This window comes from Vulpes lagopus, chromosome 5, assembly GCF_018345385.1.
Source record: "Vulpes lagopus strain Blue_001 chromosome 5, ASM1834538v1, whole genome shotgun sequence".
Classification (NCBI taxonomy): Eukaryota; Metazoa; Chordata; class Mammalia; order Carnivora; family Canidae; genus Vulpes; species Vulpes lagopus.
The window spans coordinates 133,684,148-133,694,188 of NC_054828.1; the positions used below are offsets into that span (position 1 = coordinate 133,684,148).

Sequence of the window (10,041 nt, forward strand, 5' to 3'; positions counted from 1 at the left end):
GGCACGTGCTCGGGGGTGGACCTTAGGAAACTAAGCTAAGGCGAGCTGTCGGGACGCGCAGAGGTCACGCAGAGCTCGGAGGACGCGGGGCACCTGCCCGGGGCGGGGGCAGCGGGATCCCTCCGCGTCCCGCGGGGACCCAAGGCCGATACCCGGGACTGAACGAACTTTCCCGCGCCGGAGAGGCAGGTGGCGGGCGGCGCAGCCCCTGGGCGCAGTGTCTCCCGCGGGCTCCCGGACCGCGGCTGCGCAGCCGCCAGGTGCTGGGGGCGGAACCCGGTGCCCCGAGCCTGCGGGAGGCGAGGGGCGGGGCCTGGCGAGGGGCGGGGCCGGCGAGGGGCGGGGCTGATCCAGGAGCTGCCCGGGACCGCGGGCGGGGAGGGGTAGGGGCGGGGCCGGGGGCGGGGGCCAGGCGGGGCGGGGGCGGGGCCGGCGAGGGGCGGGGCTGATCCAGGAGCTGCCCGGGACCGCGGGCGGGGAGGGGTAGGGGCGGGGCCGGGGGCGGGGCCAGGCGGGGCGGGGGCGGGGCCGGCGAGGGGCGGGGCTGATCCGGGAGCGGCTCGGGACCGCGGGCGGGGAGGGGTAGGGGCGGGGCCGGGGGCGGGGCCAGGCGGGGCGGGGGCGGGGCCGGCGAGGGGCGAGGCTGATCCGGGAGCGGCTCGGGACCGCGGGCGGGGAGGGGCCGGGGGCGGGTCCAGGCGGGGGCGGGTCCGGGGGGCGGGTCCGGGCGGGGCGGGGCTGATCCGGGAGCGGCTCGGGACGGCGGGAAGGGAGGAGCCGGGGGCGCGGAGGAGCCGAGACCCGGGCCCGGGCGGGGCGGGGCGGGGCGGGGCGGGCGGCGCCGGTCGCCGATAGGTGCCGACCCGGGTTCGCCCTGGCTCCGGACCTGGGCCGGCCGGCACTGCGGCGCCATTCCCCGCCCCGCGCGGACGTCGGAGGCGGCCGGAGAGTCCGGGAGGGCGGCGGGCGCGTTTCCACGGGGCGCGGCGCGGCAGCGGAGCCCGGGGATGCGAGCCCTGCCCGGCCTGGACGCGCCGCAGCCCGAGGGCCCCCGGGGCAGGAGCGCGGCCGAGAGGCTGGCGGCCGACCGAGCCAGGTACCTGCGCGGCCCGCGGGGAGCCGGCCCCGCCCCCGAGGGCAGCAGCCCGGGGCCCAGCGCGGGGGCTGCGGGCGCCCCTGGGCCCCCCGCCCCCGCCCCCGCCCCCGGGGCCGTGGCGCGCAGGACCGTGGCGCGGAGGCCGCTGAGGCCCGACTCTCTGGTCATCTACCGGCAGAAGCGCGACTTCGTCCGCGGGCAGGGCGCCGACAGCCCCAGGGCGGGCCTGGTGAGGAAGCTCTTCCCGGGGCCCGGCAGGGACAGGGCGGCGGCGTGCCCGGGGACGGCCCGGGGGGACGACGAGCTCAGCGCCAGGCGAGAGGGGGCGGTCGTGAGCGGGCCCGGCTCCGTAGGGGCCCCCGCGGCCCCCGGGACCCCCGGGACGCCCCGCGGAGGCCCGGCTGCGCCCCCCGCATCCTCCGCGCCCCCCGGGACGCCCCGCAGAGCCCCGGCTGCGCCCCCCGCGGCCCCCGGGACACCCCGTGGAGGCCCGGCTGCGCCCCCCTGCGCCTCCCGCATCCTCCGCGGCCCCCGGGACACCAGCATCCTCCGCGACCCCCGGGACGCCCCGCAGAGCCCCGGCTGCGCCCCCCGCGGCCCCGGACCCCGAGGCCCGGCTGCGCCCCCTGCGCCTCCCGCATCCTCCGCGCCCCCCGGGACACCAGCATCCTCCGCGCCCCCCGGGACGCCCCGCAGAGCCCCGGCTGCGCCCCCCGCGCCTCCCGCATCCTCCGCGCCCCCCAGGACACCAGCATCCTCCGCGCCCCCCGGGACGCCCCGCAGAGCCCCGGCTGCGCCCCCCGCGCCTCCCGCATCCTCCGCGCCCCCCAGGACACCAGCATCCTCCGCGCCCCCCGGGACGCCCCGCAGAGCCCCGGCTGCGCCCCCCGCGCCTCCCGCATCCTCCGCGCCCCCCAGGACACCAGCATCCTCCGCGCCCCCCGGGACGCCCCGCAGAGCCCCGGCTGCGCCCCCTGCGCCCCCCGCATCCTCCGCGCCCCCCGGGACCCCCCGCGGAGCCCCGGCCGCGCCCCCCGGCCCCCAGCCGCGAGGGAGCCGGCGCGGGGGGCTGCGGCGCTCGCAGTCCGACCTGAGCTCCCGCTACTCCGCGTCGCTGGCGGAATTCGACACGTTCTTCCAGTTCTGCGGCCTGGACCCCGAGGTGCTGGACGCCCTCGGGAGGGAGAACTTCTCGGCGGGGTCGGACCGCGCCACCCCCCAGGTCCGCAGCGTGAGCGTCGCCACCTCCGACAGCGGCTTCTCCCGGCGCAGCGGCGGCCAAGAGGGGCTGCAGGAGGAGGAGCTCACGGAGCAGGTGCCCAGCACCACGTCCGTCGTGGAGAGGAACGCCCGCATCATCAAGTGGCTGTACACCTGCAGGAGAGCCAAGGAGACGCCCGGCCAGGGGCTTCAGGGCCCCGCGTGAGCGCTCGCGCCCCGGAGACCCGCGGCCCAGGTGTGCATCTGCGGAGCCCGGGACGGGCGCCTCTGCGCGTGCGCGTCCGCGGGGCCTGGCGGGCGCGGCCGGGGTGCAGGGATCCCAGGGACCCTGCATCTTAAGGCGCAGAGAGAGGCTCGTGCGTGCAGGGACCGCAGCCCAGGAGCAGAAGGGCCGCCAGCCCAGGTCCCCTGCAGGTCCAGGACCCTTTCTTTGGAGCGTTTTGCTTCCAACTGCCTGGAAATGCAATTCTCATCAAAGGAGAAATCCTTTATAAAATGCTCAGTCAGGGAGCAGCTTCTATTCCTCCAATTATTTCCTGTGTTGAAAATAGCCCAAGAGCCCCAGGGTCTGCGTGGACTGACCCGTGGGCATCCCGAGATTGGAGCGGCGCTTACTGGTCCACCCGCAGCCCTAGAGCGGGCCTGCCAGCACCCTTCCAGCAGGAAGGGAGGCCCTGAGCTGGTTCTGGACGCCTTCATCCAACTGGCAGGGATGGAGAACTTATCAGCTTAGCATTCGTGTAGCTGCACAGGTCTCCCTGTGACTAAAATTTGTTTGAGTTGTCTTGAGAGTTTTCCCAGGAGAGTCGTAATTCACAAGAAGGTGCGTCAGGCGGTTGAACTGGGGCTGGGCTCAGTTACAACGGGTGTTGCAGACCTCCACAGGGCTCTGCCATTCGCAGTTTCTTTACCCCTTCAGGTCGTACAGGCGATAAAGTTCTTCCCCTCGGACATCAAGAGCTCAGGGTTGGTCCCAAGTCCTTTGTCACCGAGGAACTGAGGAATGTTTATCCTTAGTGACCTCTATTCTTCCTTCAAGCACATGGGGTAATGGCATTTCGGGGTAGTGAATGGAGAAGGAAGAGAAGGTACCTTTTGGGAGTTCTCTTTAAGAACCAAGAATTTAAACACTGCACCATAATTTTTTCTCTTACGCTTCAGTGAGAACTTGCTATAGATTAAAACAAAATTCATGAGATGGAAGTATTTCATCTGCTGTTGATAGAAACTGATTGAGGACACAGTATCAGTCTTCAGAGTGGTGGGCAGGCTGTTGCAAGATGTGATTGTACACAGCTCACCTGTTGGAGGACTGAAAAAAGGCCAGACTTCCTTGAGCAGCCGTGGCCTTGGTACTGACTAGAAAATTAACAAGGAGAAATGGATTGGATTCAGAAGAATCATGATTGGGACCCTTGGGTGGCTCAGTGGTTGAGCGCCTGCCTTTGGCTCCTGGGGTCCTTAAATCTTAAAAATCTTGAAAAAAAACAAGAATCATGACTTAAGTTTTTCTATATGATTTTTTGAATGTTACTGTATTTTTTACCAGCCTTAGAATCTATATAGGCAGTCAATATTTATTTATTTTAAATATTTAATTTATTTATTTATAAGAGACACAGAGAGGGACAGAGACTCAGGCAGAGGGAGAAGCAGGCTCCCCGTGGTGAGCCCGATGCGGGACTCAATCCCAGGACCTCAGGATCACAGCCTAAGCCAAAGCCTGACACTCAACCACTGAGCCACCTGGGTGCCCCTATTTATTTATTTTTAAAGGTTTTATTCATTCATTTGAGAGAGAGAGAGAGCATGAGTGGGGGCAGAGAGGAGGGGTGGAGAGAGAAACAGTCTCCCCGCGGAGCAGGGAGCCCAACCCAGGGCTCGATCCCAGGTTCTGGGGATCATGGCTTGAGCTACCCAGCACCCTGGCAATCAACATTTAAATTAAAAAAAAATAAGAACACATTAACTTGTACTTTTCATAAATTGTCTTTTGAAGCTGAGGTGCATGTGTTCCCCCAGAACCCCTTGGTGTTGAGGAGGAACGTCATGAGGACTGGCATGTTTGCAGAAGCGCACCATCTACCAGACAGAGCACTAACATGGGGTAATGGGGGTGTCTTCCACCAGGCATCACTCCTCCCCCTTACCGCCCATTGTCCATAAAGTGAAGGCAGATAGGCGGGTGGTTTCCGACCTCCATACCTTCTGACTGTGGTGAATGACCTGCGTATCTGTGGTCCATTATTGGAACCTAGACAAGGAAAACAGAAAAGCGCTATTGGTGTCTCCAAAAAGTGAACTTCTTATAAATAAGTTCCCTTCCGGTTGCCTGAGCATGCGGTATTTTGTGCACGCAGGGTAGCATTGGTGATGTAAATAGTGCTGAGGTGACAAGATGACACACGAAATAAAATAAAAGCTGACAGCATGAAAGTCAACCGTCTCCCCTCTGGTCCACCCAGACCCAGATGCAGCCCCATCTCCAGCCTCCAGTGTCAGAGACTGTAGGGTTCCATCTAAGAAGTAAACCTTTGAAGCCATTTTTAGGTTTAAGCCTGTGAAGTATGGAAGAAGGTGGTTAGCTTGTGAGAACATTCAGTTTGTGACAAAAGTAATTGAGGCAAGAGGAAAGGTGACAGGTTTAGGGAACTGCCGGTGAGAACCTATGCAGCAGTGCACGGCTTTCCCTCTCCAGTGATCGTGCGGGTTCCGAGGGAGATGTCGTGGCCTCCCAAGGTGTTGTTTGGCTCAGAGAAGGGGGACGGACGTGGCCCGGGGCCTGCGCGCTGCCCCGTGTCCTGGTCGCCGGTGCCATGCAGACTTGCTCTGCAGATCGGATCCCCGAAGGCCGGAGCTCGCCCACTTTGAAATCCATCGCGGGAGCCACGGGAAGTGAGCTGGGCTGGGCCCTCGCTCCGCCGCCCATGGGTGGCCTCCGGAGAGGACGGCCCCACCGCACTGTCTTCTCTGGACTCATCTCCCAGCTTCTGGAAGCTGTGAGGCAGGAATGCAAGCTGTGGTTTTCCCCTAGTTTATCATGATATTTGTGCCGGAATCTGCATAGATTCATTTTAGGGTTTCATAAAAATATTCGGGAAATCTGAGATGAACAAAATAAAGTCCTTTCTAAGTGGGAAGGAAAACAAATCTACTTTATGTTGAGGCTTTTTCCCTTCGGTGAGTAGAGATAAATTTTAAGATGTCCCATCCATGGGATCCCTGGGTGGTGCAGCGGTTTGGCGCCTGCCTTTGGCCCAGGGCGCGATCCTGGAGACCTGGGATCGAATCCCACGTCAGGCTCCCGGTGCATGGAGCCTGCTTCTCCCTCTGCCTGTGTCTCTGCCTCTCTCTCTCTCTCTCTCTCTCTGTGTGTGTGTGACTATCATAAATTAAAAAAAAAAAAAAAAAAAGATGTCCCATCCAGAATTAAATAAGAAGTTCACACACAGAAAATAAAAATGTTTCCTTTTTGAAGTCGAGGTTAGCAGAGCTGGCAAGAGCTGGGGAGCCTGCCGGGGACCACGGGGCCTGGAGCAGGGGCCCCACGGGTGACCCCCGTCGTGCGGCCCCGCACGTGGCTAAGCTGCTCTTAGGCCCCTGCGTCCTTCAGCTTATCACCGCGGCCGGCCCACCACGTCCCTCCCGGGTTCTGTCTTTCCCATAGAAGTTACTGGTGTTAGTGTTGTTGTAAAGGAATGGTAATTAGGGATAAACGTTGCTCAGGTTCAAGGCAAACAGCTCAGAGAGTCTCACATTCGTCTTGGGTGCACGACGGAGCAGCTGGAAGCTGGGTGGGGGCTGCGTCTCACCCTCTGCCAAGAGGCCGCGGGGACAGAGCGACCGGGGCTGCCCCTGCCCGCCTGCCCCCGGGTTTCCGGCTGGGGGGCTCAGCTCTCCAGTCACCGCCCGACAGTGGGTGTCAGGGTGCCAGAGAGCCAGAAGGCCACCCCTGGCCGCCTTGAGGCCACCTAGCCCCGGGCTCTCGGAGAGACTGCCGTGTGGAAAGGTGGAGTCCGCTTGCCTTCGCACGTGTACTTGCATCACCTGACGTGCTTTCGGCTTGCCCGATTCTGTGATAGGAAACACTGGTCGTAACAACATTAAAAAGAAATTTTTTTACTGCCTCAGGAGTGGTTGGAGGCAACAGAAACGTCCAAAGTCCAAAAAAAGGCAAGAGGGAGACAGATGTTGGTTCCGCCGCAGAACGCAGATGACAGCTGTCTTTGCTAAGGCTGCCACCTTTTTTCAAAATTTAAAATGCAGAAAATATCACAAAACCAAAGACTGAGGACCAGGCTTTGTAGTCTAGTTCTAGTATTTGGCTTTACAACCTTTGCCTAGGCTGACTGGTGCTGATTCACTGCTTTTTTCTTTCTCCTCAGGAAGCAAGTCTTCCAGTCTGTGGGGGCTCCTTGAAGCATGTCATGGGTGATTGGGGACCCCGGGGCCACCCTTACCGCCACAGGATTTGTCCAGTGCACCCAGGTGACCACATGCTTGCTGTTTTCCCAGGAATAAAGCACCCCATCGAAGAAAATTACATAATTCCAAAGAATTTGAAATGCTATGGAGAAGATGGCAACATGGAGCTTGGACATTAGCCGAGTTGTAGCTGTTTATAAACAGGTGAAGCTCTGGGAGGTATTTTCTTGTTTGAGGTGGATCTATCCTTGCTTCCGGAGGGCAACAGAGGAAGGGAAAGCTGCTTGGAAATATCTTCAGGGACATCTGTTTGACCGGCCTGGTGACAGAGAGGTACCACGATGCATTTTAATATCTAAATTGATTTTAAAAAGAAGGCAAAGGGTACGCAAGCCAAGCATGGACGCCATAGTATTTTCTGCTTTCGATCAGTTTGGACTGTTTAACACCAACTAAATGAAAGTTCTGTAATCATGAGAAGATGTGAAACACTGTGCTAACAATGAAACACACACAAGCTCACACTAAACCCCTCCATTTCTGAGCCTCACTGCCACCTAAACTTCAGAAAGTACCTTAAAAATCACTGACAGCTACAAAGTCATTTTAGTAATGCCACTCCCATTGGGTTGCAGACATGTGGACGTGCTACTGAAAGAGAAGTTAGAGTTGATACCACTAGAAATGCATTTTCTGAGAGCTGGCAGGAAACTCGGGAGCTTCCCTCTCTCACAACCACAGCAGCACGCCTCCTCGGCCCCACGTGGAACACGCCTCCACGGGGCTCTGGTACCCAACTGCCCAAAGCAGAGGAGAGCCTCCAGTTACACAGAACACTCCCTGCCCGTTTGTCTAATTCCCACCTCCATGGATCATGCAGTCATCCCAGATTTGGCACCAGCTCGCCCTCCTCTACAGAGGACGTGTTTGAGACGAGGGGCAGCCTCTGGGCGGCTGGCCGACTCCAGGATCAGAACGCTGAAGGGGGCAGTTACTGTGACCCTAGCCCGCTCCTGACACCCAGACTACACTGATTTCAGATTGACAGACTTTGGAGAGAAATTTTATATCAGTGAGGACAACCCAAAGAAAACTTGTAACCTGATTTACTCTTTCAAGGTTTGTTGTGTTTTAACAAAATACGTCTCCTTAGGAGCAAAATGGAGAATACGGAGGAGAGAAAATGGGTTTCTCAATGGTAGGACATTTTATAAGCCAATGCATTTTGATATGTTCATGCACTTGTTTAGTACTGTGTCCTGTTTTTGTAACTTCTACTGTGACAGTAGGCCTTTGAGCTAGTTAATATTTATTGTTGACAGTTATTGGTCTTCAAATAGTTTTCCTTAACATCATATGGTTTTAGTATTTATCAGAATAGCTTAAAATCATTTTCTCCTTGGTTATGTTTTTGTTTATGTGGTTTCATTGGATATTCACTTGTGATTGCAAGCAGAGTACTCACTAATCTATAAAGTACTCAGTACCATACCAATTTGTTCTCAAGGAAGTCATATGTTGGCTCACAAATGTACCTTTGTCATCATAGACTGTTTAAAGACAACAGATTCCGTGCTTTAAGAATTCCCCCAAAATTGTTCCTCTCAAAATGCTGCTATTTTGCTGTTCGGTGGATTGCAGATAGTTTATAAAGGTAATGTCAAAGATGAGAGGAATTTTTTTAAAGGCTCTTTACAGATGTCCAGTTCCCTTACTTACAGGTGTTCCATTAATTGTATATGTCGATGCTTTAGGTGAAACTGTTTTGTGCCTTTCTACTGTCAGAAGAGGATGAACTAGAACTTAGGTCGTATTTTCCTTGGGTCAGGATGGTGCAGACTCATAATCCGTATAATAGATAACAAATATATAAACAAACTGGTTGCATTTAAAAGCACCAAGATCTGGGATCCCTGGGTGGCGCAGCGGTTTAGCGCCTGCCTTTGGCCCGGGTCACGATCTTGGAGACCTGGGATCGAATCCCACGTCGGGCTCCCAGTGCATGGAGCCTGCTTCTCCCTCTGTCTATGTCTCTGCCTCTTTCTCTCTCTCACTGTGTGCCTATCATAAATAAATAAATAAATAATTAAAAAAAAAAAACACCAAGATCTTCCAGAAGCATCTGTGCTTCAGTGGAGACACAGGGAAGAATTCAGCTGGAGTGAATTCAGAACTACCCTTTTTGAGAAGTGTGTGAAGAAGGGTAAGACGGTGTCCCCAGGCTCCAAGAGGAGCCAGTGATGCTCTCTGTCCTACGTTGAAATTCATGCCTCAGTATCAGATCCCTACTGTGTGGGTGGAGGTGAGAAGTCTTTTCCTAATCTGAATTACCCCAATTTTCTCGGTGACTTTGAGAAAATCAAACTTTGAAGCTCAGTCTGAATGCAAGAGTTTGTAATTGCTTTTCACAAGAATAGCAATAGTTACTGCTGTGAAATAATTTCATTTGTTCATGAAAGAATAGCATGTAAAATAATGATTAACACAATGAAAAGAAATAATTATTGATAAAGCCAGAAAAATAGCTCGACAGTATCTATTTCGCTAAAGCATGGGTACAGATTAGCAGTGCCTCTGACCGAAAGCTATTTATGTTACTGTAAAGTTTCCTCATTTTATATATATGTATAGTTTTTAAACTACTGGTCACTGACACTGAAATAAAAAGAAGGCTTTATTAAACTTTGCCCTTTTTAGTAGGTTCAAAGCTCAGTGCCATGGTTATAGTTGATGATGCCATAAAATATGAGGCCCAGGCAATTGCTATGGTGGTTTTGTAAAGAGTTTTTTCTACACACTACTTGCAACCCGAGTGCAATATTATGTATTCTGTATTAAAGAAATAAAGTATTTTTCTCATTTATTACTGTCTTTGACTCTGTGCAGTGTAAAGACACTGAAGCCAGAGTGTGCATATTGCAGTCATTCATGTCTTCTGGTGCCTCCCCTTTCTCCCTAATGTCACATTGTCAGCAGCAATGAGGAAGCATTGTAGGCAAGTGTGATGTAGGCAAATCAGAGGACATGCACGTCTCTGGCTCTCCCTGCAGATGGAACGCGGTCAAACGGTATTGAGTATTTAACACATTATTTTTCTTTGTTTCATCAATCTTTTGCTTAAAAATACTTTTTACTCATCTTTTATTAATATCAATATTGGAAAATGGTCACAAAGATAAGAAAGAAGGCACAGTTTACAACCTTTGAAGTTAGTTAACTCATGAGTAAAGACAAATTCTACAAATACCAAGTTTGCTCTCAGCCTCTGCTGAGAGTGGAGAGGTAGGAGGGAGGCAGAA

The 10,041-nt window shown here is 55.9% G+C and overlaps 1 protein-coding gene across 1 annotated transcript; it reads left to right on the top strand.

The window, feature by feature from the left end:
- Window positions 1–790: 790 nt before the first annotated feature.
- FAM110C (family with sequence similarity 110 member C) lies at window positions 791–9,665 on the top strand. Its single transcript, XM_041754125.1, has 3 exons — window positions 791–1,501; window positions 2,054–2,552; window positions 6,703–9,665. Exons 1-2 carry the CDS (start codon window positions 1,008–1,010, stop codon window positions 2,520–2,522), a joined length of 963 nt encoding a protein of 320 aa, XP_041610059.1. The 5' UTR covers window positions 791–1,007; the 3' UTR covers window positions 2,523–2,552; window positions 6,703–9,665.
- Window positions 9,666–10,041: the final 376 nt, after the last annotated feature.